The sequence below is a fragment of the Gymnodraco acuticeps genome, unplaced genomic scaffold (assembly GCF_902827175.1).
Source record: "Gymnodraco acuticeps unplaced genomic scaffold, fGymAcu1.1, whole genome shotgun sequence".
Classification (NCBI taxonomy): Eukaryota; Metazoa; Chordata; class Actinopteri; order Perciformes; family Bathydraconidae; genus Gymnodraco; species Gymnodraco acuticeps.
The window spans coordinates 174437-201815 of NW_022990428.1; the positions used below are offsets into that span (position 1 = coordinate 174437).

General features: G+C 39.8%; 3 protein-coding genes across 5 annotated transcripts in view; 2 read left to right on the top strand and 1 right to left on the bottom strand.

The window, feature by feature from the left end:
- Positions 1–1202: 1202 nt before the first annotated feature.
- ppp3r1b (protein phosphatase 3 (formerly 2B), regulatory s1ubunit B, alpha isoform, b) overlaps positions 1203–27379 on the bottom strand; it is a 35597-nt gene continuing 9420 nt past the window's right edge. The window contains exons 2-6 of the mRNA XM_034225031.1: positions 26289–26328; positions 7469–7645; positions 6291–6350; positions 5295–5479; positions 1203–3600 (exon numbers count right to left, since the gene is read on the bottom strand). Of these exons, the coding sequence (XP_034080922.1) occupies positions 3553–3600; positions 5295–5479; positions 6291–6350; positions 7469–7645; positions 26289–26328 (510 nt within the window). The 3' untranslated portion in view covers positions 1203–3552. The remainder of the gene's footprint in view (positions 3601–5294; positions 5480–6290; positions 6351–7468; positions 7646–26288; positions 26329–27379) is intronic.
- LOC117551943 (E3 ubiquitin-protein ligase TRIM21-like) lies at positions 10561–13819 on the top strand. Of its 3 annotated transcripts, XM_034225029.1 has the most exons (4): positions 10561–10758; positions 11612–11959; positions 12002–12018; positions 12247–13819. In XM_034225029.1, exons 2-4 carry the CDS (start codon positions 11620–11622, stop codon positions 13255–13257), a joined length of 1368 nt encoding a protein of 455 aa, XP_034080920.1. In that variant the 5' UTR covers positions 10561–10758; positions 11612–11619; the 3' UTR covers positions 13258–13819. The 3 variants fall into 3 exon arrangements, with proteins under 3 accessions (XP_034080920.1, XP_034080919.1, XP_034080917.1); XM_034225028.1 differs by having other exon boundaries at positions 12002–13819; XM_034225026.1 differs by having other exon boundaries at positions 11612–13819.
- Positions 15304–19117, top strand: LOC117551938 (E3 ubiquitin-protein ligase TRIM21-like). Its single transcript, XM_034225020.1, has 3 exons — positions 15304–15398; positions 16965–18598; positions 18700–19117. Exons 2-3 carry the CDS (start codon positions 16973–16975, stop codon positions 18760–18762), a joined length of 1689 nt encoding a protein of 562 aa, XP_034080911.1. The 5' UTR covers positions 15304–15398; positions 16965–16972; the 3' UTR covers positions 18763–19117.

Genomic DNA, 27379 nt, shown 5'->3' on the forward strand with positions numbered 1-27379 from the left:
AAACCAATCTATAAATCAGGCAAGATTTAAAAACACATGGCAATTAGAATGTATTAAACATTTTATTTCAGTGCTTAAAAACTCAGTATATGTATATGTTAACATAGAGCTTGTGGCAGGCCCTGCACCTGATGGCATAAACCCCATTATTGGTTGTAGGTTGCAGTAAAATGTGCATATTTAGTACGTAAAATGTGCGTAAATTTAGAGTCTGAAAAAAACTAAAAAAGTACGTATTTACAGAGTCTGAAAAAACTAGAATGTGCGTATTTAGTCTAAAAAAAACAAAAAAAAGTGCCTATTTAGAGAGTCGGAAAACTCCCCAAAAAGCGCGTATTCAGAGTCTGAAAAAAAACAAAAAAAGTACGTATTTAGAGTCTAGAAAAAAAGAAAAAGCGCATATTCAGAGTCTGAAAAAAACAAAAAAAAAGTACGTATTTAGAGTCTAGAAAAAAAGAAAAAGCGCATATTTAGAGTCTGAAAAAAAATAAAACGTGTGAATTTAGACAGTCGGAAAAAAAGCGCGTATTTAGAGTAAAAAACAAAACAAAAAGGCGCGTATTTAGAGATCGGAAAAAAAATGAAAAAGCGCGTATTTAGAGTCGAAAAAAACTAAAAAAAGTGCGTATTTAGAGTCTTAAAAAAAACGAAAAAGCGCGTATTTTGATCCAATCCGCAATTTTTCTGATATATTTGCTGATATTTCTCCAATAATCAATTGTTTGTTAACATTTTGAGAAATGACGTCACAATTACCAAGAGTCCAACTTCACAATATTTGTTTTGTCCAAACCTCATAATTACTAATACACTTTTTACAATTATTAAAAAGGCACGATCATGCTTCTTGGGTTTTTCCTTTCCTGTGTTCTAGGTTTTAGTGCATGTAAATGGTCTGCAAAGGCTAAAATCCCCATGTGATCCCTCCAGATTGGCTAGTGTTCCAACACATTGTACGTGATAGGCTAAGGGGCGGGACATCTCTAAGCGGTTGACCAATTCCAACAGAGCCGGCCAGCTAACCAATCAGAGCAGACTGGGCTCTGGTTTCAGACAGAGGGTGAAAAGAGGTGCTGCTGCACAGGGAGTATGAGAAAAATAAAGATATTTTTGAACATTAAAGCATGGAGACATGTCACAGTAGAGACACTACATACAATCCTGGAACATTTATGAATGAGAATGTAAGCCCACAGCATCTGTAACAACTTTCAAACAGTTTATTTCTCATTTTTCCATGTATGAAGTTTCAGTGATGCAGCAAAGATGAAAACAGGAGTGAAACTCTAAGACTGAATCCATGTGGCCTCCATCACAAACATCCCTTTAAACCCCAGCAGACATTTCAGCACCGACTCAAATCAAACAAGCAGGAAACCAACTGTTAATAAGAAAATCAAAAGTGAAGAAACAAAAACATCCCTAAAACAGATCGAGTGGCAGGCGACTAAAAAACATTTAAGATTACAGTTTTTTTTCCATGTTTAAACCTTTATTGGCAACATCAACGTGCTTGAAATGTTCATGTTTTTATTCATCACCATTATTTATATGTAAACACAACACGGTCTCACTGAATTTCATGAAATGAGCCAAAACTCTGAAATGCAAAATGAATAAACTACAATACAAATGTTAAAGATTACTTATCCTCACCATGAAATACGCTATCTGATAATAACACAACCCTGACACCATGTCCACACTCTTAAAATATGAAACTATTACAGCTAAATAAACAGTTTTTTAAAGCAGCTATTTCTCATGATCTCTATCTAGTTGAACATGCACCAAAAACTGTAGTTTCTTATTGTATAATTGTATAAAAATTCAAATATGCAAGTGGTCAAACCAGTAATACACATACTAGCATGCACAGAGTAGATTATTTGCATTCGCAAGACATTTCACTCATTTCATTAAATGTTGAGACCAGCTTTGAAAAAAGACCTTTAATAAAGCTTTTAAAGAGCTTTTAATAAAATCGGATCTACATGCAAAGAGCAACGGGCAGAAGAAGAAGATAAAGAAGAGGAGATCACACGTCATGCAAACACATCACAAGTCTCTCGTTTCAGGTAGAAAAGTCTTGCAGAGCGTCGGTAAATCAGCAGTGTACTGAATACTGAGTACAGCAGGTCTTTCTAGCGCTTTAACGGCCATTTTTGTTGTTTCCCTCCTCAGCTTTGCTTCTCCCCCCAAGAGAAAGTCGGAGGATAAAGACGTGAATGTCCGAAAGCAGACGAGCTGCAAAAGCACAGATTCAGCTCACTACCGCAGAACATTTCTGTGTCTCTCAAAATCATTTACAGCCACGCCTCGGAGCTTGTTTTTCACTAAATCTTACAGTAAAAACAAAGAGAATGGATTTTTTTGTACAGTTTTCCCAACCTGCGGTAGCCCTGCTTGTTGCTCAACGATCATCGGCTTTACAGTTCCTAATTTTCATAAAGCAAGAGATGTTTGAATTTCTACTCATTTTCTTCAAATGTGCAGAAAATGTAAAACCGTTGAGGAGTTCCTATTGGCTGAATTCAAGCTGCGACAACTGATCTTATTCCACTAAGCTGAGAGTGTCGAATCTACAGATGTGTGTGTGTGTGAAGTAATATTACTTTCAACATCAACGGTAGGCGCTGTTGAAAAAAATGCAGACTCGTCCCTGACAGTATTCATGCATATCGTAATTACAGGTTTCCAACTTGTACTTAATATTCAACATGTTATTACAACTCGGTGCTTAATTACACAAAAAGTGCCTAAAAAAAGCAAAACAAAAATGGACGCTCATGTTAGCCAAAGTCTGAAAACATGTAGTGCCCAATCTCCCTCTGTCCTCCTGACAAAATGACTGTAAAATGAAGCTGTTTTTTTAAGTGTAAATGATGCAATACTCCAGTAAGATAAATGCATTCAATAATACAATTACATCTCTAAAATAAAAGACACAGATTTTTTTTTTTTTTATATATATATATATGTATATATGTATATATACACCTGTAATTCAACTGCATGTCATAAATTGTTGTTGGCACTTCATGCTGTGTTTGTGTTGTTCTGAAATCAAGTAACGTCACCGCTAAATACACTCATCCACTAAAGTGAACTCTCTTTAAGATAGACTTCCTTTGATTCTCCAAGAAAAAAAAAAACAATGACACCAAAATAAATATAAAAAACCCACATACCTTGAAAAAACCAGTAAAACATACAGAACACATACACACTCAAAGACACACACACGCACGCACACACTCACACTCCAGCTTTCCTCCACCAAACTGAAACCGCCGCTCTGCGTTAAAAAGCCGTCCGTCAGCTTTTTTTTTGAAGTGCGGCGAGTCAGAGAGAGTTCCTGTTCGATAATACTTGGTGAGAGTTTGGCTTCAGAAGGCTCGGGGAGGGGGGACGGGGGGGGAGGGAGGGGGGACGGGGGTAAGGGAGGGAGGGGAGGATTTTTCACAAAGAAAATACTTTCATTGAGCGTATTGTTGGACGACGTCTTCAAGCAGATCTTCAGTAAATGGAGGAAGAAAAAGAACAAAGTTGTCAGACGTCCACCACCATCTTTTTGTGAATGTCTAATCCACCAACGACCTGCGGGAGACAAAGGGGGGAGGGGGGGGGGGTCACTTTTCAGTTTGTTTACATTACTTTTTGACACATGAACATTTTTCTGTAAATGACCAACAGGGAGTGTAAAAAAAAAAAACTTGTTTAAAGAGACCCTACTTTGCTTTTTGGGGGTTTCCCTCTCCTGTAGTGTGTTATAAAGGTTTTAGTGCATGTAAATGGTCTTCAAAGGCTAAAATGTTCCCGCCTCCATGGGACTCCTTTGTTTTTTTTAGGAACATAGTGACATCACTCTGTAACACATACTCTTCTATTGGCTAGCATTGGTAACACATGGTACGTGATAGGCTATCTCTAAGCGAATGTCCTATCACATTTTGATGGCATACTTACTATACTATGGCTTTAATGCTACATTATTATATATAAGTTTACGTGAGTACTGTATATATAGTAGTATAGTATTGTCTATGTTCTATGTCTACTGTTTAAAATCTGCCGGTAAATAGATTTTTTCCCCTTTAAGGGTTTAAAATAAAAGTATAAAACAGACACTATTTGCCTAAAATATAATACAGCGTTTTTATGACCTTTGAAGGACATGCTAGGATTTTTCTTTTAGCCCCTAGTTTGGGGTAACGGCACTTTTTACTGTTTAACTTCACTCTTATAAATCTAATTGAATCACTTTAAATAGGAGATAGCAGCTGATAACAGTATAAAGAACACGTTTATTGTCAGACCAACACGTTTAGCTTGTGGCCTTTATGTTGTTCTCACAATTAAGATAATTAGATAAGATGAAAAGTACTTCATTGATCACTATTGAGTAGAGCAGGGATGACGTATTTTTGTAGGCCGACCTGGAAGTAAGCTGCTCATGGGTTCCCTCGACAATAATGCAACAGGATTTCTCCATTGGATTTTGGAATATTGTAAAAAATAAGATCTGTGGAAAACGGACCCGTTTGATAAATGCACGTTTTGTTCAGTCGGATAATCTCCACGTCTACCCTACTTTTATAATTTTCCAATCATAAATCTAATCACCAGAAGCAAAATGCTAACGTTATGCTATAAAGGAACTACAGCAGGGTCACACGACTTCAACGTCACGCCAACTTTAGATCCATATTCAAACATACAGATTCTAAATGGTACGAGTTGAAGCGTTCGTTTGAACAGTTAGCAGGAGGCAGGTACTTGCTTTCAAGCAGAACAGGGCAAACAAACTTAGCGGGAGTGTTTTACGTGTTCGGTGTAATGACGTCCTCGACAACTTCTGTAGTCCTATTCAGCCTCTTGTTAACAACCATCGTTTTTCAGACACGTCAACTCTTCAGAAATCTCCAGTGGGGTCACTGCTGATGTGTTTAATGTCGTAGAACAAAACGTGATCCGTCTCTTACATGTGTCTCAACCACAGACCTTATTTCCAGCTATTTCCAAAAAAACTAGTTAAAAAAACCCGCTGACTCTGAGGCGAGGGAAGCCGAAGTGGTAAAATGCTAACTCACTTCCTGGTTTTAGGACCACTCTATTTGGGAAATGTTTGCGTTGCAATGAAAGAGTCCTGTCTTTTCAGATTCAGATTCCTCTTCAAACCTTTCAAAGAAGCTGAGGTTGTAACAGAAATGTAAACGGTGTGGTTTAGCCGTGTCTTTCAGTCTGTAGCTCTCTGGTTCTCACACAGGAGAGGAAGAGGAAGGTTAACTCACCGCACAGAACTCCTCGAAAGATATCCGGCCATCGCCGTCTTTGTCTGCGTTGATGATGGTTTTGTCGACGATCTGCTGCAGCTGGGTGTCCTTCAGGTTGTTTCCCACCATCATCTTGAGGACCTGGAAGAGCTCGCCGTTGGATATGTAGCCGTCTTTGTCCATGTCGTAGATCCTGAAGGCAACTGAGGGCAGAGAGGGGGAAGGATGTCAGTGTTTACTTTATCAGTGTACATTATTCTCTATATTCACAAGTTTGTCTAAAAGTATACATCCCAAATAAATGTAATCCCACTTTTGCTGCAGTCTAGATGTTGAATCATCTAAATCAACGGTTCCCAACCTTTTTCAACTCAGGGCCCACATTCAACCATAAACAATACGGAGGCTAGATAAAGTTCTGATTGGTCAATTCAGAACATGTGACACGTTGTTAATCCAGTAGAACAGACCGCTGTCAAGGACTGTAATGACCGTTGCTAAGGAGGATCGAGAAAGAGAAAGGAAAGGAGGTTCAAATAAAAAAAATGAAATGAAAATGAAATGTTTCCACAAATCATAATGTTTTGCAAATTATTTGGCGGCCCACTTGCAAGGCCCACAGCTTGGGAACCGCTGATCTAAATTGTTCATGTTTTATAAAGATGCAGCTCAACACTTATGACGTCACTGAAGAAAACACAATGAGATCAGTCTGACAAAAACGTATCGCCATAAGACATTAAAAAAAGCTTTAAACATTTGTGGAAACGGCTCCTACTGGAGGTTTGTTTGTCGTTTTATTTCTAAATCTGGTTGAACCATTGTACAGCGTTTTGTTTTAAAAGGCCACAAGACAAACCTATCATTCAAAATAACATCTACATATAAAGGACTTCATACTGTACCCAATCAAGCCTTTGTGGCAAAAGATTACAAACCTTTGAAGTGTGTATAACTGAGTTTAGTAATGATAAAGAGGCTACAGAGATATGAGGAAAACTGATGGACACTTACAACGCAACTTCTGCTCCTTGTCACCTTTGACGCTGAACTGGGAGACTCCTTCGATGAACTCTGTTGAAGGATAGAAACATCATCATCAGTTACAACTGCTGTTAGACAATAAACCTCCCGCTACATAATAAATATCATTTATACACAAAATAAACAACAATCACCATGCACTGTTATTCGAATAATTACAAGACAACCCACTGAACAATAACTGAATTAAATAGTAAATAATAGAAGAAATGTAGAAAACTAAGTACAGGTAGTGATTCAGAAAGTAATGGCTTTGATGCAATTCAGATATTACCAGTACAATTACCTAAGTACACATTTAAAGTACTTTGAATTCACCCCAGGGAGCAGAAAGGTGCAGCTGACTGCAGTATTTACATTATTCTGTGGCCAGGGAAGTGCCCATTCATTTCTGTCATTATGTGTGCCACAATAATATAATATACGTGGATATATAGGCGTTTAGTTATGAATATGGCATATATTTGCTTCAAGCGGGAAAACATTCTTTGTAGCATAAGTCATGACATCAGAGGACTTAATTTATTGATTGGCTGCGATACTTTCTTGATATCAAAGTTTAAACTATTATAAAATTGTAGTTATCAGCACTAAAAATGCAGCTGCGATCAGTGACAGATTTCTGTAAATACTGCATTTGATGTCTGGATACACGGACAGTACCTCATGGATTAAAGGGAATTTAGAAGCACTTTCCAATGTGAAGTGATCTGTACTTGCTCTTATGGGGAAAAGCTTCTCAAACTTTAAACACATTACTTGATTACTCCGTTGTGATAGTTTTGATATCAGATAGATATTGTGAAACATTACAATGACATAATCAAGGATAGAGGACATTTCGTCCAATGGTTTTTCACCAAGTTTTACAAAAAATGCACCCACCTCTAACTGATTCATAAGTTAACGGTAAAGCACTTAATAATGCTCTTAAATTAGCAAATGTCAGACTTCTCGTGCCAGATTTTGTGCATTTGCCAGCCCATTGCATTGCATTTCAATCAGAGGACAGTCAGGAGCAGACAGACTGTATCTTTAACAACGGGTCATTTTGAGGACACTTAGAAAGGATACTGTTAACAAAGTTACATTTGAAAAACAAAGGGAAAATCAGAGGGAGTAGGGAAACAGTTTCATGATTAATTTACCTTTAAAGTCGACTTCTCCGTTTCCATCGGTGTCGAATATGTCGATGACTCGCTGCACGAGGGGGTTCTGCTGGAGCTCTGGTAAGGACATGAACTCCTCCACACTCAGGGAGCCGGAGTTATCAAGGTCGAGTTTCTTAAATCTCTTTCCTAGCCTCTTAATCTCATCGGCATCAACTGAAATGAAAACAAAGACAAAGAGAGAGAGAGTTATTAACAGCGGCTAAAACAGACAAAGTCTTTGGATAACAGGAGGAGATTTGGACAAATATTATCAAGTTTTGGCGACACTTAAAAACCTGTGAACTTAAGCACACAGGAGGAGTTAGAACAGCTGTTATCCACCTGTATTTCATCCTCTTTCTGTAAAGGCATTTCTCCCTAACGTACCTGGTTCCTTGTTCCTACTGGCCATGACTGTTCAGAGCTACTGGTCTCAGTCAAGTTGGACCTTATTCTACTGGACCTCCTAGTGCCCCGCTCTAAGCCCTAACACCGGGTCATGTGACGCCTCGTTCATCACTAATCACTCTGCTGATAACCAAAGAGCTGGGGGACGCATTGTGTTGGTAACCTGGTAGTTCACGGAGATATCCTGTCCTTTAAAATAATCAAACATTTAAAGAAGTTTGGTCCAAGGCGATACAAAACATCACAAAGCTCATTGCTAGAAGCTATCAGCAAACAAGTGCGTTCAGAACAATTATTAAAAGACAATAAAATGCCTTTCAATAAAACCTGGTCTCCTTTCCTGCAGTTTTTAGGAGCTGTTTCCTCTTTGCAGCTGATGGCCAGACCCACAACAACAAAGCTACTTGATGTGATGAACCAGTCCGTTATCCTTTGCTTTTGTCTTGTTTTTGTATTGTTAGATATAAATATATGTTTTAATTCTTTACCATTATACTGTTAGTACTTTTCAAATTCCTTTGGTTTCCACTATGAAATATTATAATAACAAATATATAAAATATAAAAATGAGTACATTCAAACAATACCACACGACAAAACTTTATGATAACAAGTCTTAAAATAAAAGACATACAATTCTTTAAATGTAAGTTATAATCACAAATTAAAACTAGGAGCAGTGCATTTCCAATGTACTTCCTCTACTGCAGGAAACAAGTGACAACAATTATAACTTGCTATCTTCTCTCTGAAAGTCATCCGAGAATGATTGCTTTGTAAGTTTGGTAAACATAGAACAAAAACACAAATACAAATAGATGGGGTTGAAATTGAAAGAGTCCATGAAATTACATTTCTTGGGGTAATAATAGATGACACAATAAGTTGGAAATTACACGTAAAACATGTACAATCAAAGCTGTCAAGAAGCATTTCCATACTAAACAAAGTAAAACAAGTTCTAGATCAGAACTCACTTCGCATTCTCTACTGTTCACTAGTCTTACCATATCTGACTGACTGTGCTGACATCTGGGGCAATAACTACTAAAGTTCAATACATGCAGTATCTATTCTACAAAAGAAAGCCATACGAATCATTCACAATGTCAAATACCTTGATCACACTGACAAATTATTCCTGCAGTCAAAATTGTTAAAATTCACAGACCTGGTAGAATTCCAAACGGCACAAATCATGTTTAAGGCTAATCATAACGTTTTACCAGGAAACATCCAACAAGTATTCACTCAACGAGTGGGGGGGGGGATAGTTCAAGGAGACAACCAGAAGAACTGTTTGTATCTCAGCCTGTGGAGTGAGACTAGGCACAGTGTGAATGTGGAGCTAAAGCGATGTCCAGACATGAACCAGGTCAAGAGGAAATACAGAGACATTATTTTCTCGAGGTGCAGGGATGGGGAAGGTGTTTGACTATGTGTATGTGTATATGTGTGAGTATGTAGGTGTATATGTATGTGTGCATATATGTATATCAGTGTATGTATGTGTATATATGTCAATCAACAGATAAAGCCGATTAATAATACTAATAATATCAATAATAATGCATACAAATAATAATTATTGCAGATTACAGATTATAAATAAATCATTTAGGGACAAGGGGGTGAGATTAAATAAGTTATACTTCTTCTCACTCCTTTTCGAACATTAGATGTGGCACTGTTTATGTTGCTAATGCTGTTGTTGTAAATGTCATTTTTTGTTTTTTGATTTGTCTTACGTGACTATGCACTGCAACATTTGTTTTGTTTTTGTAATTTTACTTGTTCGAAATAAAATGTATCAATCAATAAGTACAGAAAAGCATAAATAATTGTAATTCTGAAAATGTCTTGAGATCTGACAGCCTTCCTCTTCTACTCCCTGCAGCAACAACAGGCCTCCATGCTCACAACTAACTGATGTCATCACACAGAACGACCACTAGATGGAGACTGAGACATTATGAGACAAAAGTGACTTCTTACTCAAAAGGCAAACAAATACACGAGTCAACACACCTTCATGTGAGGATAATCACTTATACAAGGACAACAAATATAAACAACCTAAGAGAACACTCAACAAAGAGACCCCAGCTACTCTTTGCCAGTTTATCAACTAAGTTCAAGAGTTTATTTCTTTAATACCCTTTAAATAATCAAGGGAGGCGTGTGGCGCAGTGGGTGGGGCCTTGGTGTTGGGATCAGGGTCACAGGTTCAAACCCCACTGCAGTCAGCATGTCGTTGTGTCCCTGGGCAAGACACTCCTGCTCCTGTGGGGATTGTCCACAGTATTGAGTATGTAAGTCGCTTTGGATAAAAGCGTCTAACAAGTAACATGTAATGTAATGTGAAAGAAAGTTCCCTGTACTGTAAGAAGTAGAATTAACTCACAATGTGATCCTCTTTTTATAAACACAGTTGTATTACATACATCTAGATATAAATTCATGCTGAATAATACACCAGTCCTGCCATAGATATGGTATCAATGAGGATAGGTTCAAATAAACTGTTCTGGTTAAAGTATAGCTGAGAGAGTTTCAACATAATAAAGAAAAACATTCTCACATATCTCACTCTCCCCACTGTTAGCACCAACTTTGCTCCATTTGAACCTTTAAAGTCGCTGGTATTTCTCAACACCTGTGTGAATCAGAGTCAGGAAACACAACCAGCTGCAGTGAGAGGAGGAGCTACAGTGGAAAGAGGAGAGCTTACACGTCACACTCAGGAAACGAAAGTTAAGTTAGTCAGAGAGGCAGCCACACTGCAGTCGAGACTAGTCTCCGTTTCTGTCTAAAGAAAATACAAACTGAGTTCATCAGATCTTTCTCAACAACACAGCAGAGTCTCTGTCAAACACTGGTGAGTACATCTGATTATATTTACACTTCCAACTAAATATGATATAAGTATGGTGTTGTTTGTCCTCAGGCCTACGGTTCAGCCCTCTGGATTTAACTAACCTGTAACTGAATCTCTGCGGTTAGGAGTTTAACCTCATTCCTGGTTTCCTGCCATTATTACTGTTTACTGATTACTTCCTACATCCTGCTTACTCTTTTTTGTAGAGGTGTGTCATATTAAAAGCTCACCACCAAAGAACCAGTTTGAGGTTTAAAATGTGAAGCAAATAGGTGTGTCACAAAGTACTGAGAGCTTTGTTATCAGTGTTATTCTTTAATATCAGTTGGTCTACACTAGCGCTAAGGTAGTTATCAATATTATATCATCATCTGGATATTAGACTAGATATAGTGTCAGGTTTTTCAGAGGTAGTAAAATTGCATAAGTGTAATTTCCTGGTTTTAAAGGCTGCATTACAGTAAAGTGATGTAACTTTCTTAAACTTGTTCAAACCATCTGCTTTTTCTGATTATCTATCAAACATGTAATTGTGTAAATATTTTGTGAACAAATAGTCAATCTACAATATTGTTAGAGATGTTGGGGGAAAAATGTTGTGATATGTGATATGTTCTCCATGTCGCCTAGCCGTAGTCTAAACGACAGGATAAAGACACATTCATTGCCGTTTAGCCATGGTAGCTATCTTGAACCTATTAAGTCTTGAACGGTAACGGTTGCTCAAGCTTGGCTTAGTGCAAGTCAAAACAAAAACATAAAACATTCAAAATTGACTGTCCAATATCAATCCAATGTCTTTCTTTTTCTGTAACTGTATTTTAAAGAAACTGTTCTTCCTTCCACACTACAGGTGTAGATATGGCTGCAGCTAGTTGTACACCATCTGAAGATCAGTTCCTCTGCTCCATCTGTCTGGATGTGTTCACTGATCCAGTCGCTTTACAATGTGGACACAACTTCTGTAAAGACTGCATCACTGAACACTGGGATAGAAGTGACAGGTGCCAGTGTCCCATGTGTAAAGAGGCTTTTAATACAAGACCAGATTTGAGAGTCAACACTTTCATCTCTGAGATGGTGGCTCAGTTCAGACGGTCGGCTCAACAGAAAGCCAGCAGCAGCAGCAGCAGCAGCAGCAGCTCAGAGCAACAAGTCTTCAAACCAGGAGAAGTTCCCTGTGACGTCTGCACTGAAACCAAACTGAAGGCCCTGAAGTCCTGCCTGGTGTGTCTGACCTCCTACTGTGAGACTCACCTGGAGCCTCATCTGACAATGTCAGGCCTGAAAAGACATCAGCTGATCGACCCTGTGGAGAACCTGGAAGACAGGATGTGTCTGAAGCACGATAAACCTCTGGAGCTGTTCTGTAAGACCGACCAGACATGTGTCTGCATGCTCTGCACTGTTTCAGACCACAAGATGCACAATGTGGTTCCTCTGAAAGAAGCATATGAAGGGGAGAAGGCTGAGCGTGAGACAGACATTCAGCAGATGATCCAGAAGAGACAACTGAAGATTGAGGAGATCAAACACTCAGTGGACCTCAGTAAGGAAGAAGCAGACAGAGAGATAGCAGAAGGTGGTAAGGTCTTCACTGCTCTGAAGGAGTCTGCTGAGAGAGGCCAGGCCAATCTCATCAACACGATCAAAGAGAAGCAGAAAACTACTGAAAACCAGGCGGAAGATTTCATCAAAGAGCTGGAACAGGAAATCTCTGAGCTGAAGAAGAGAAGCTCTGAGGTGGAGCAGGTCACACACTCTGAAGACCACCTCCATCTTCTCCAAAGATTCATGTCCCTTAAAGTTGCTCCACCCACCAAGGACTGGACAGAGGTCAGCATCCATTCATCACATGAGGGAACTGTGGTGAGAGCTGTGGTTCAGCTGGAGGAGACTTTCAGTAAAGAGATGAAGAAGCTGCTTGAAGCTGAACTGAAGAGGGTCCAGAAGTACGCAGTGGATGTGACTCTTGATCCTGATACAGCACATCCATATCTCATTCTTTCTGATGATGGAAAACAAGTGAGTGATGGTGATGTAAAGAAGAATCTCCCAGACAACCCAGAGAGATTTTCTGATTGTGATTGTGTTTTAGGAAAGCAAAGTTTCTCTTCAGGCAGATTTTACTTTGAGGTTCAAGTTAAAGGAAAGACAGAGTGGGATTTAGGAGTGGCCAGAGGGTCGATCAACAGGAAGGGAACGATCCCACTGAGCCCTCTGTGGGGTAACTGGACTATATGGCTGAGAAATGGAAATGAGTACAAAGCTCTTGATGGTCCTCCAGTCCTTCTCTCTCTGAAGTCTCAGCCTCAGAAGGTGGGGGTGTTTGTGGATTATGAGGAGGGTCTGGTCTCCTTTTATGACGTAGATGCAGCAGCTCTTATCTACTCCTTCACTGGCTGCTCCTTCACTGATAAACTCTTCCCATACTTCAGTCCCTGTGATAATGATGATGGTAAAAACTCTGCACCTCTGATCATCTCTCCTATCAAGTAAACTAATCACTTATCCTATATTGATTTATTTCCATTCAAGGTAATAAACAAACATATTTAGTGTCAAAGCTGTATAGCTTCCATCTTGTTTTCTACAGAATCTGTTTACTCCGGCACATTTTTTGTACACGTCATTGTTGAGATATGTTATGACATGTATCCTATTACTCAACACTGTAAATATCTTCCAGAAGAAATCACTGTTTTCTAATAATGTCAAATATGTCAAGCTGCTGTTGTTTGCAGCTCTTCTTGGAAAACAACCCAAAATCCAAGTTGTTGATAATTTTTCTCTTTGATGTCAAGCCAAAACAAATGTTTAATATTGCAAGAAATATGGCTCATATTAAGAGTAAGGCATTTTACAAGCTTGTATTGTGTACAGAATAGAGTATTCTTCATCGATGTATCAACATTAAAAGTTAACGGACAAAGGACATCAACAGAAAATATGCCAACAGAATGTTCTATTTTGTATTAGAAGTTGTTCAGTCAATCAATGGTAACATCTGTCTAAGAAAGCTGTAAATATGTGATTGTAAAATAAAAAAACTTATAAAAAAGTTATTGCTGTGTGATTTATGTCAATATTAAACAAATACAAAATCCTTGATTTAATTATGAATCTGACCTTTCAGCATTTTTATTTGTTCAAATGAGTTTCACCTTTTAACTTAAAATGCTCAGAATGTTTTCCTTCTTATATAAAAGCTTGTTTCTTTACCTCAAAGTTTTTTTTGATGATTAAAGCAGACAAGATATAAATATCAAGACAAATATGTGTTCATTTATATCAAGTTTCATTGGTTAAAGGGCAAAGACAACACAATCAAATGTGAAGTGTAAATCAAAGTAAGCAGGGTAGCGTTATATTATTATATGTAAACAAGCAAACATTTAAATAGTTAATTTAAAGATATTGTAAAAATAATGCTGGTTTTATTTGATCCATTATCAATCTATCAGCTGGTTGTACTTCAGTAACACCGGCGTCCATGTCCACCACTTCCTGGTGTTATGGCGCAGAGTGTCCACTGGATGGAGCACAACACAAAGGAGAGATGAGCATGGAGTCACTGTACTGCAAACCAAACACTGATATATGAGGAGACACGGTTTGTTACTCATGTACAGGATGACCTCTCATGTTGACCAAGGACAAAAGTTGTTTAAAATGGTGGTCTATTTAATAGTCCAACAATGGCCATACTTTATTTTTTGAACTTGTCCTTACTTGTTGAACAGTATAAAAACAGTTGCTGGATAAATATGTCAAAATGTTTCTGATAGAGATAACAACCGAGTGGATCTTTGACGTGATACAACAACAGTTTATATTTTGGATTAATCCTAAAAATGAGTTTAATTATATTTTGTAATTGTTTGCTTTCCAGGCACATCACAACACCAGACATCTAGTAAATCTAATAAAGGTCCATCTTATCTGAGTAGTCAATTCAAATAGCAGTAAAATACCACAATTCTCATTAGGTGATACGATACCACGGAAAATATAACTTCAAAAAGATAGAGCTGTTGTTAGGAAGTTCAGGTCATTATTCCCTTTTTAATATCCTACTTTTGCTCCAATACTCATTGTGAATGAAGAGAGCTTTGATGTATAATAGTGTAACTCAATGCGAGCCCTCCTCTGGTACCTGCAGTACTTTATAAAAACAAGTACCACTACGTTTTGGGGATTTTGGCATCAACTTGGTACAGAAGAATCAGTTCTCATGACATCCCTACTTATATCTATGTGCCCTTTTTACAATTGTCCAGTTATTTGTTTGGTCTGCTAATATTACACTCTACACAGCTCTGTGCTACCCCTCAAAACGTTCACTCAATAAATGAATTTGTCACGTACCACACACACCTCATTCTAAGCCAGGCGAATACTTGTAAGTCACCAAAAGCAAGTCCTAACAAGAAGAATACAATACTCTAAAGACCGGCAGGAAGGGGTAGAGAAATTCAGGAAAGAGGAGGGCTACAACGTCACAATCCAGAAATGAAAGTTAAGTTTTTCAGAGAGGCAGCCACACCGAAGTCGAGGCAAGTCTCTGTTTCTCTCACAGAAAATACAAACTGAATTCATCAGATCCTTCTCAACAACACAGCAGAGTTTCTAACTCACTGGTGAGTACAGCTGATTATATTTACCCTGTCAACAAGCAAGATTAACACAAAACTTAAGCTCTACTCAGGTGAAGGCTCTACTCTTAATGTAATACTTCGGAAAGTGTTAACAAGATAACTACGGCTATCTGTCCTCAGGGTAACTATACAGTAGCCCACTTTAACAGCTTCTGCTAGCTTCTTTCACAATCTCTCCGTGTCAGTTTTCGGTACTTTTAACCTTCAACTGAATCTTTGTGGTTGGGAGTTTAGCTTCACTCCTGCTTTCCTGCCTACGTACTACCTCCTAGATTTTGTCCAGCGGTTTCACATAAAAGTTGTCCCCAGGAGAACCGGCGGGAAGCTCTTTATACGAAGCAGGAAAAGGGAAATAAAAAATGTTGTCATGAAGCACAGCTTTGTTATCAGTGCTATTCTTAAATATAAAATGGTTTGCGCAACAGGGTGTGGACATAATCTGTTTGTTTCGCCAGAGTAGCATCAGTTAAGATAAGATGACTAAAGCCCCGGGGCCACACGAGGACGATAACGGTTGTATCTGCTACAGTTCACTATCATATAGACGGTTCGGCCACACGAGGACGATAACGGTTGCATCTGCTACAGTTCACTATCATATAGACGGTTCGGCCACACGAGGCCGACATGGAAACGCAGAAAACAATAACGGGTCCCAAGGTGGGTAGATCTGAAAACGAAACGCTCTGGGGGGCAAACGGCTCCGTGTTTACGCCTATACGATCATTTCCTGATAACGTTGAAGCAATAGCCCCGCCTCGCCCCACCCCACCTCTCCTGCTCAGAGATCAGCTGCTGGGCTGTCAGAAGAGGGGGAGGAAAAGAGAGGCTCCGGTTTTTATTCGTATATTATTATTATATAGAGTCGTTATTCATTTGTTTAAAAGCTCAATAAATAACAAAGAAGACATTTGACTGGCACTTTTCTAATTTTGTCCGGAAGATTTCAACTTTAACGGACATGTTGACCGGCGAACATTTTTTTTTAACTGAAACACTGCCGCACGGTCCCCTCGTCCCTTGGAAGAAGCGGAGAGGTGGGTGTTTTTCATCTGCTGGTGGACTAACCGGAGAGATTTACAGCAGGATTAAACACTTGCCTCGGGAGGGGAGAAAAGAGCCAGAGCGTCAACAGTGGAGAATAAACAGAAGGGCAACCATGGCAACCATGCGTGGGAAGTCTTCTTCGCTGCTTTTGTGGCTGGACTACAGCGCCACTTACAGGCCTGGCATATGTACTACAGCGTCTCCAGCGCTTTGGAGCGGTCTCGTGTGAACGGACACGTTTCTGGTGCCTGTTGCGTGTGGACAGAATACTTTTTTGATAACGATTGCGGCCCGTTTGCGTTATCGTCCTCGTGTGGCTCCAGCCTTAAAATGTTGCAGTTGCTTACAGCCTGGCATTGAGTAAGTCCAAAAAAAAAATGGTATGATTCAATATAACTCTGCCTAAGTTTATTTTTTCAAAAGAACATTAGTCATGCTTGTTTCTTTTTAAACAAATGATAAAAACACGTTTTGTTTTTTCTCTATTCTTTCACACTACAGGTGTTAATATGGCTGCTGCAAACTATCTGCAAGCTGAAGATCAGTTTCTCTGCTCCATCTGTCTGGATGTGTTCACTGATCCAGTCACAACATCATGTGGACACAACTTCTGTAAAACCTGCATCACTGAACACTGGGACAGAAGTGACTGGTGCCAGTGTCCAATGTGTAAAAAAGAGTTCTACACAAGACCTGAGCTGCACGTTAATACTTTCATCTCTGAGATGGTCGCTCAGTTCAGACAGTCAGCTCAACAGGAAGCCAGCAGCAGCAGCTCAGAGCAACAAGTCTTCAAACCAGGAGAAGTTCCCTGTGACGTCTGCACTGAAACCAAACTGAAGGCCCTGAAGTCCTGCCTGGTGTGTCTGACCTCCTACTGTGAGACTCACCTGGAGCCTCATCTGACAGCTTCAAGCCTGAAAAGACATCAGCTGATCGACCCTGTGGAGAACCTGGAAGACCGGATGTGTCCGAAGCACGATAAACCTCTGGAGCTGTTCTGTAAGACCGACCAGACATGTGTCTGCATGCTCTGCACTGTTTCAGAACACAAGATGCATGATGTGGTTCCTCTCAAAGAAGGATATGAAGGGAAGAAGGCCGCGCTTGATGTTCAAATTCAGCAGATGATCCAAAAGAGACAACAGAAAATTCAGGAGATCAAACACTCAGTCAACCTCAGTGAAAAAGAAGCAGACAGAGAGATAGTAGAAGGTGTTCAGGTCTTCACTGCTCTGATGGAGTCTGTTGAGAGAGGACTGAACAAACTCATGGATACGGTCAAAGAGAAGCAGAAAACAACTGAAAAACAGGCTGAAGGTTTTATCAAAGACCTAGAACAGGAAATCTCTGAGCTGAAGAAGAGAATCACTCTGATGGAGCGTCTCTCACACTCTGAAGACCACCTTGATCTTCTCCAAAGCTTTCCATCCTTGAAAGTTGCTCTACAAACCAAAGACTGGACAAATGTCAGCATCCGTCCATCATCACATGAGGGGACTGTGGTGAGAGCTGTGGTTCAGCTGGAGGAGACTTTCAGTAAAGAGATGAAGAAGCAGATTGAAGCTGAGCTGAAGAGGGTCCAGAGGTATGCAGTGAATGTGACTCTTGATCCTGATACAGCACATCCTGAACTCATCCTGTCTGATGATGGGAAACAAGTGAGTCATGGTGATGTAACAAAGAATCTCCCAAACAACAAAGAGAGATTTTCTTACTGTAATTGTGTTTTAGGAAAGCAGAGTTTCTCTTCAGGCAAATTTTACTTTGAGGTTCAAGTTAAAGGAAAGACCGAGTGGGATTTAGGAGTGGCCAGAGAGTCGATCAACAGGAAGGGAGATATCACACTGAGCCCAGTAGATGGTTTCTGGATTATATGGTTGACAAATGTAAATGAGTACGAAGCTCTTGATGATCCTCCAGTCCTTCTCTCTCTGAAGTCTCGGCCTCAGAAGGTGGGGGTGTTTGTGGATTATGAGGAGGGTCTGGTCTCCTTTTATGACGTAGAGACTGCAGCTCTTATCTACTCCTTTACTGGCTGCTCCTTCAACGGGAAAATCTACCCATACTTCAGCCCCGACTGTAATTACGGCGGTACAAACTCAGCACCTCTTGTCATCTCTACGCCGGTCAAGGTGAGAATCCGTATTACACGTTATCCATTGCACAGACTATAGTGATGTAATGACGAGAATATCTATTTAATTCCTTGGAAAAACATTTTTTTTCTTTATAGGTTCTCAGATTGCCGAAGATCAAGAGAATCCGAGGAACAAAGGAAAATGTAAGCTGCCGTTGAAATAGGGAATCTCCACACAGAAGAGCAAGTTTTCGCTGGCGAGTTCAAACCCAAAACCTTCTTTGTGTGAAAATGACAACCGCATCACCCTACCGCCCAGAGATAAAAATGTACCACAGTGGAAATTGAGTGGAAAAAGAAACGCTGCAAAATATCTTGATGTATAGCCATAGACTAGGGCTGCACGATATTGAAAAAAACGGACATTGCGGTTTTTTGTTCCCCTGCAATATATATTGCGTTTTTTTTAACCGGTTAAGCCCCAAGGTCCCGGCGGGTACTTTACTTTTTTTTTCACGACACTGTGTCTCAGGGGATCTTAATATTTAAGAACCTATTAATGTGTTATACCAGATTAACGGAAATAATCTCAGCTAACTGACGATACAAACCATTTTTACCAAAACAAAACACAAGTCGGGGCGGTGGTGGCGAAGTCGATAGGGACTTGGCTTGGTAACTGGAAGGTCACCAGTTCAAGTCCCGGCAAGACCAAGTGCTACCGAGGTGTCCCTGAGCAAGGCACCGTTCCCTACACTGCTCCCCGGGAGCCGTTCAAAATGGCAGCACACTGCTCCTAACACTAGGATGGGTCAAATGCAGAGAAACAATTTCCCCACGGGGATTAATAAAGTATATCATCAGTCTCATAAGAAGCATCTAAATGACCCCTGAGCGAAAAATGCTAACGGACTTTGGCACAGAACTCAAGATAAAAGTACCCTTATTACTTATCGTAGCTGCACATACAAGATATCCGATTAAAGCTGAGACTCCACAGATTATTTAGGTATATAGTATCATCACTGAGTCATCCGGACTCGCGACAGGGGAAGCAAACACAGACATCACAACACGTACCTTTACGGAGCAGCTGTCAATCTGATCAAAAGACTTGTTCAATGGCATTAAAACGAGAAAAAAACGCGGCTGAATCGGTTGATCCATAGGTTAATAATGTATCTGTATAAAACAATTATTTCATTTATAATCCATAATTCCATTTTTATGTAAAAATCGCAGAGCAAAAATTAACTGCTAATGGTAGCCACCAGAGTGTATGCAGCTTCCGGTTTTGGCTATGCGGCGTAGCCAAAACCGGAAGCTGCATACACTCTGGTGGCTACCATTAGCAGCTAACTTTTGTGCTCCGATTTTTACATAAAAATGGAATTATGGATTATAAACAATTGCTTCAAAGCCACAGATACATTATTAACCTATGGATCAACCGATTCAGCCGCGTTTTTTCTCGTTTTAATGCCATTGAACATGTCTTTTGATCAGATTGACAGCTACGGTGAGACAATCTCCCGTAAAAGCTCCGTAAAAGGTACGTGTTGTGATGTCTGTGTTTGCTTCCCCTGTCGCGAGATCGGATCGCTTAGATACTATACTTAAATAATCTGTGGAGTTTCAGCTTTAATCGGATATATTGTATGTGCAGTTTCGATAAGTAATAAGGGTATCTTTATTTTGAATTCTGTGCTAAAGTGCGTTAGCATTTTTTTTTTTAATGAATAAAACCGCACGTCCCTGCGGTGTGAATATCGCGCATGCGCATATCGCGGTTATCGCCATGACACGGTATATCGTTCAGCCCTACCATAGACAATATATTGCTGAATGTTTCATAAAGCTTCATTTAAGATTAAGGCCTATTTTTTGCCTATAATGTCTGCAGAGTACAGTATACGTGTCATTATTATGCATTCAAATGTATCGACACAGTTGTTTAATAGAACAGATACTGACAATATTTCCTATTTAGTTAATTACTGTGGCCAATTTTTGGGGGGATTTGTGAATATTGGTAAGGTGGTTGATGAGACAAAGAAATCCGTTTTATTTGTTGTAGTATTTTGATTCTGTTATAGTTTAATGTTGTGATCTTTAATATTTCAGTCCTCGTTGATTTGGCGAAACCGTTGGTTACTTGTGAACAAAGCAAGAGTGGTTTAATACAAGTGTAAGCTGCTTGAGCAACTGCTTAGTCAGAACTACAACAGAAGATCAGCTGCAGCAAAAATAGACCAGGAGCATAGCAATAGAGCAACAAAAGAGTCTCCGCTCATGTACACTGGCTAGGATGGCAGCATATTGTTTTAAGGAGCCTTGAAGAAAAAAGAAATTGGTGAAAGAGGGTGACAAAAGTTGTGTTTCAGTGGGATTCATTTAGACACATTGTGTGTAGGTTTAAGGTCTGTCGGTTGGGTAGAAATAATTTCCTTTTACAAATGTAATTCATTTACATTTTCTATGTTTACTGGCCTGTGCCACCCTCATCCTTGTGTACTCTTTTTGAACCAAAATGTGCTTTTTGTACAAGAACAGCTACTAAAATAATCGATAAACTCCTTTCCCATTGCTAAGTATGTGTTTCTGTTTTTATGTGGTGCGTCACGTTCAACGTCACAAACACAACTTCGAAGCAGGGTTCGTGAAAAGTGAAAATGTTCCGATGATTATTTCTTTGTTTATATGTGTTACTTATTCAGACCGTCTTTTAAATTCCTTAAACCAATATGGTGATTGTTCAAACAGTGGAAAGATATCAAAGACTTAGTGGGTTTTTTTCTCTGTTGCTTTTTAAAAAATAAATGTTTTTTACGATGATCAGTGAGGAGAGCATATTTGTTTTGTATGTTATGTTTCATAATTATAATCATGGTTTAAATCCCTGTTATAAAAAAAAAGTATAAATAGCCAGATGTTAATGGTTATTTTGTACAGTGTAAAAGGGGGTATTAGTGGGTATATGCAGGAATCCTGAAGTCAAATTTAATACCTTTTAAGACCTTTTTTAAGACCCTTTCCATACATTTTAAGACCTCATCGCAACTTCGAGTTCTAACCGGTTACATTGGCGACACACTTACTATATTGATTGTAAGATAGCACAACTAAACAGAGTGCAGACAGACTACTGAAGCCTCCTCTCCACATGAACTTCAACCTCTCTGTGAAGGTCAGGTTTAATGCAGTATGCTGCTTTGTTGCTTCTGTACTCTGTGCTCTTTCATTCCAGTAGAACTCCTCAGAAACCAGTAGAAACCAGTATTTGACCAATAAACAAAACAATTGACAAAACTTTGAACTATGAAATATTAAACTTTGGTGAGCTTCAGCATAATGCCATATAGGAGCTCCCTCACAAATACCATGGGATTAAATTGGACTGGGGCTGTCCGGGGCTAAGCCCGGCACATAGGACGATGCTCTGACGTCGTCACCCTCACACATTTGTCATATGTTTACAAAAAACGATATATATGTTAAGACTTGTCTCGTTCTTAATATAGACTATATTTAGGGTCGATATGTGTTGACCTTACTTTAAAATAGCAGATCTCTGTGACCGGATATAGTTTGGCTTAGACCCCGGCCCCACGAGGACGCATACAGTAAAACGCATGCGCAAAAAAGTATTCCGTTCACACACGCATTCGATTCATTAACGTGTCCGTTCACACTAGACCGCTGGAAATGCTGGAAACGCTGTAGTACATATGCCAGGCCTGTAAGTGGCGCTGCTGCCGCCAAAAAATACACCAAAAGCAGCGAAGAAGACGCTGGAGCATGGTTCTGTTTATTCTCCGCGGCGGACGGCGTGTTCTCCTGCTGTATATCTCTCAGGTAGTCCACCAGCAGATAACACCCCCCCCCCGCACAGAGCGGAGCAAGGCAACGAAGCTTAAAATAAGAAGCAGCATTTTATGGCACGCTATGCATGGGGCCACCTTGAAGGGGTTTCCCGACATGTTGTTTCAGTCAATTAAAGGGTGTTTCGTGTTGTCGTTGCTGTGGACCTTCTTAATACCTTGGAAAATGCCGTTTAATACTTTTTAATAGCCTTAATTTTCGCTAAATTGATTTATCAACTTTTAATACTTTTTAAGACCCCGCGGACACCCTGAAAAGGTGCTGTTAGTGGGTATTTTGTACAGTGGGAAAGGCGACATTAGAGGGTATTTTGTACAATGTAAACAGGGTGTTAGTGGGTATTTTGTACAGTGTAAAAGGGGGTGTTAGTGGGTATTTTGTACAGTGGGAAAGGGGGTGTTAGTGGCTATTTTGTACAGTGTAAAATGGGTGTTAGTGGGTATTTTGTACAGTGAGAAATGGGCTTTTCAACTCAAGTCTCCAAGCCAATAAAAAAAAGACCAGCATTCTTTCAATAAACCAAAGAAGAAACCTATTATTTTTCACTGCTAGTTATTTTTCTGTGATGCAGTGCCACGGTTGGAGCTAAGATGGTAAATATACCACAGCCTGATGTTAACAAGGAAAGCCGCTGCACTGAACTGCTGGTCCTGAAAGAAAAGAAGGGTGGGGAGTTGAGGCGTGGCAGCGTCGGGGACCCCCATAAATATCCCTGAGCAGGCAAAGTCTGTCAGAGCATCGGGGAATTACAGCAGCGTCAGCAAACCTGAACCCTGCCGCTCACATCTCTTCGTTTCAGGCCGTCAACCCAGACACCTCGCAGAATACACGGTTTGGTGAGGCTGAGACACCCGAGAGCTGCTGGTGTGACTTCTGCATCAAGGCAAAGTCAACTGCAGTAAGAAGAGACACCTGAGTGAACCGTTCCTGCGGTCACACAACAGGGTCGGGTACTGCTTAGAAAACCCAAGATTTGGTATCAACTTTTCAGGCAACAATGTTTCCTGGGAATCCACATGAGAGGCAGGTTTCTGAGTTTGGAGGGCAAAGACTGAACACAGGTCATAAATCTTAACCCCGCTCCTCCCTCTTTAGGGTCTCCCCCAGTCTTCCACACCTCTTTTAACAGCTCGTTAGGACGCAGTCCCCCCAAACCTCCTACCCACAAAAGTATCCGATACCAGGGACGCTTGATGTAATTTTGAGACCCAAGTTCAGCTTACACAACCATTTTCCTGAGTGTAAGCTTTAAAAAGTAGGTCCAAACATTATTTTCTAATTAAGTGTCAAGCTTTGCTCTGGAGTTGAGGGGGAAGGGGGGTCAGAGCAAAGCGACCAACTAATTAAAACTGGGATATTGTCGTGACTAAAAATAAGCAAGGTTCTCCCAGCAGCCCTGACACTGACCTTTACAGAGGGATGAGGCATTTTTAGCCTCACAGTGTTGGGAGTCTGGGTCAGACTGCCAACAGAGTTCTGCAGAGGAAGGTGCAGCATGTGGGGATGTTCACATCCATCACCCACCACCATCGAAACGCTAAATAAGTGTGTCTGTTTCCACTGAGAAATCCCCACCAAAAAGTGCAGACCAGGGTAAATGTTTTGACCTTTTAATTTCTGTTTGTATTGCGTCTGTGGCATCAACTATCAATACTTTGTTTTCTACAGCGGATTGATAATATTACACACCGAGTAGGGGTGCAACAACTCGACTTAATCGGTTAAAATCGATGACCAAATTAGTTGCCAACTAATTCAGTCGTCGATTCGTTGGTGACGTCATCACATGTGTTTTACGCGCCGTTAAGCTCCAACGTTATTGGTCTTTTTATCGGTACTGGAGACATTTGAAAAATATGTAATGTATTATTGCTACAAAAACATTATATCGCAGTCTTAGTGTCGCCAACTCGTTTCTAATATGCAAAAAGACAAACAAATGCGTCTATGATGTATTTTCGATCAGACGAGATCTCTCTCCCCCGTCTGTGTGCGAGGGGGCGGGGCAGTTTACACACACGCAGCTGCTACATGCAGCAACACACTGCGGAGATGGCGGAGAGAACGCGCTCCGAGGTGTGGTTAAACTTTACCCGTCTCGATGTGGAGAATGCTCGTTGCTAAAAGTGCAATAAGAGTTTAGCGTAAGGGTGGTAACACGAGCAATTTGTCTAAACATTTAGCAAAAGTGCATCGCATGCAGACGGAGGAATGCACCGGGTTGGACTGTCTTTCTAGCAGCTCTGTAGCCCCATCCACGAGTAACGTTTCCACGTCAGGTATTATGTATGCTAGCAGCAACACACGGAGTTAACTACATGATACAAACATGGGTTAATGATTAGAGCAGGGGTGGCCAACCAGTCAGAGGTTAAGAGCCACATTTGTTCTATGTTACTGCAAAGAGCCACATCAAACACACGGTCACTGATACCGCTTGTTTTTGTTTTTTGTTTTCTGGAGACAAGATTTCAACCACGTCACTGATGCATTTTTGTGTTATTGGGATATATATTCTTTAAATCCTCTGGAGCAGAGAGAGGAGCTGTGGATTATTGTTATTGATTAATGCATCAGTGTTTCTTAGGGTCAAAAACACTAAGCTCACAACTTCAAATGAAAGCGTTTAGTTTATTTAATAAAAGAGCACATGTTCAATGTGAAAAGGGACAGTAGTTATAGATTATTTGCAATTTGGTGCTATATATATATATATACTTAAAAAAAAAAATTATATATATTTTTTAACCACCTTGAATTTCAGGGGGGGGCGCGGGGCTCCGTTGGCGGGGTGCAGCGCCCCTCCAAGACAATGGTAGGGTAAACACTGGATGGTGTTTAATCAACGATAAGTTTTCCCCCCTCAAAGGTGATTGGTTCACTGCATCGCAGGTATTATTGTGATTGGCTCTTGGGCCACATCAAAATTAGACGCGATGTCTTCCTCTCATACTGACACCTGACACCACACATACACACGTATAGGGAGAGCCGGGACGAAAGTAACACGGGACGAAAGTAACACGGGACGAAAATAACACGGGACGAAACTAACGGAGCGATTTTATCCGAGTCCAAACCACTTTGACCGGCCAAATTACGTCAGAATTATCAGCATTCAATACTTAACAGACCTACTAAATATCAGGTTTAACTATCAGGAGTAGGAGTCAGTGTCTCTCCCCCAAACTCACACATATACAATTCGATATGAACTGAAGAGCCGCATGAAACTAGGCAAAGAGCCGCGGGTTGTTCAAAATGTGTTTAGTTAATTTAATAATATATGTATTTTTGAATCAAGTATTCATCTTTATTGTCTTCATTGTTAGTTTCCACATGCCTAAAACAACCTCAAGCTAAATCTAAAAGTTGATGGCTAAATAAGAGCGTTTGAGAAATTGTGCAAGGCATACAGTAATAGTCCGAATAGTCGATTAATCGTTTCATTAATCGATAGATTAATCGATTATCAAATTAGTCGTTTGTTGCAGCCCTAACACCGATGCATCTGATGTTTGACAAGGTTGTGCTTTCTTTTTTGATTAATAAAAAATGTTAGCGGAGAAATGTGTTAGTACGTCATAAAATGAAGGTCTTTTTTTAAGTATGCTTCTGGTAGTGCATCAATAAAAAATACACAAATAATGTTTGCAAATTCTTATGAAAAGGTAAATCTGTTCAAAGGCATTGAAGTGTATTTTTGCATTGTAAGTATAAAAAAACCTCACTGTAATTTAGAAAACGCTTTCAGTAAAAAAGTAAGATTGGCCCCCAACACAACACATGTAGAAATGACACACATGAGGAATTAAAACAGTTAAGGAAAGTAAAAAGTTAGTCAGTGACTGATTGATACTCACAGTGCGAGCACATGTCCAGGGCATAACTGGCTTCATTTCCCTGGAAGAGAGAAAAGATTGACAATGAAATTAATGTTCACATATAAACAGGAAAATCTTTGCATCTCAAAAAGGGGTTCAATACTTTATACACAAGAGAACAAAGCAGGACTAGGGTCTGCTTTATGTCTCAGTTTTAATTGAGAAGCTGGGTTTTATTGCATCAGGAGAGGTGCCAAAAAGCCTCTCAGTACATAACATGAAACACCATATGTATAACAGTTCTCCATAAACTTGAAGAAATCACCACTTGTCATAACAAATCAGCGAAAGCAGCTTAAATGTCTAAGAAAAAAGATGAATTGAGCTATTCTGTGTCCTGTTCTAGAGTAATTGTTGGCGTTCTTCATTATGCATGAGCGACAGAATGATCTGGACTCTAAAACTAGGCCGTGCTGCTTTCATTTGCCTCCTCTCTCATCTCTCGAGGACTTTAAATCAGGCTGCTCGACCGAGGCCTCCTAGAGTGTGAACAAGAGCCACAGTGAGTCTAATCCACATTTATAGAACAGGTCCTGTGTGAGGTGAATACTGCTTTACATTTGGGCCTCATCACATTGATTGATTAGGATAATACGGGTCTTATCAACCATATTTAAAACATTTTAAAAATCATACTGTGACAATGGAAATATTTGATGTTAACGTAATGACATCCCACCGTTTCGCAAAGCAACATCAATCATGGCTTAATGCTACTGGCACTATTTCAGAAATATTTTTGGACTGTTCATTTCTAGTGTCTTAATTTCTCTTTCTCTTAATTGCCTTGTTAGGGCCCGAGCACGGAGCGCTAGGACCCGACGGCGTCCTAGCACGAAGTGCGAGGAACCTATTGTTATTGGTGGTATTATTATTATTATTTTTAGTCATCATATTTCCTGTTTTTGAGGCCTTTAGGACGCTTCAAAAGTTGTATAATTTTGCACGGTAAAAATTGCAACATTCTGGAGTCAATGGGTTAAAATATTCCAACTTGCTCGCTAGCGCCACCTATCAAAATCCCATTTCGGAATACATTTACAAAGTCGCACCGTAACTCCGAATGACCT

Bases quoted from the DNA above. Each gene is read 5' to 3' on its own strand.
- LOC117551943 (XM_034225026.1), top strand. From the start codon at position 11,620: ATGGCTGCAGCTAGTTGTACACCATCTGAAGATCAGTTCCTCTGCTCC.
- LOC117551938 (XM_034225020.1), top strand. From the start codon at position 16,973: ATGGCTGCTGCAAACTATCTGCAAGCTGAAGATCAGTTTCTCTGCTCC. The intron at 18,599-18,699 runs GTGAGAATCCGT...TTTTCTTTATAG, and splicing joins TCATCTCTACGCCGGTCAAG to GTTCTCAGATTGCCGAAGAT.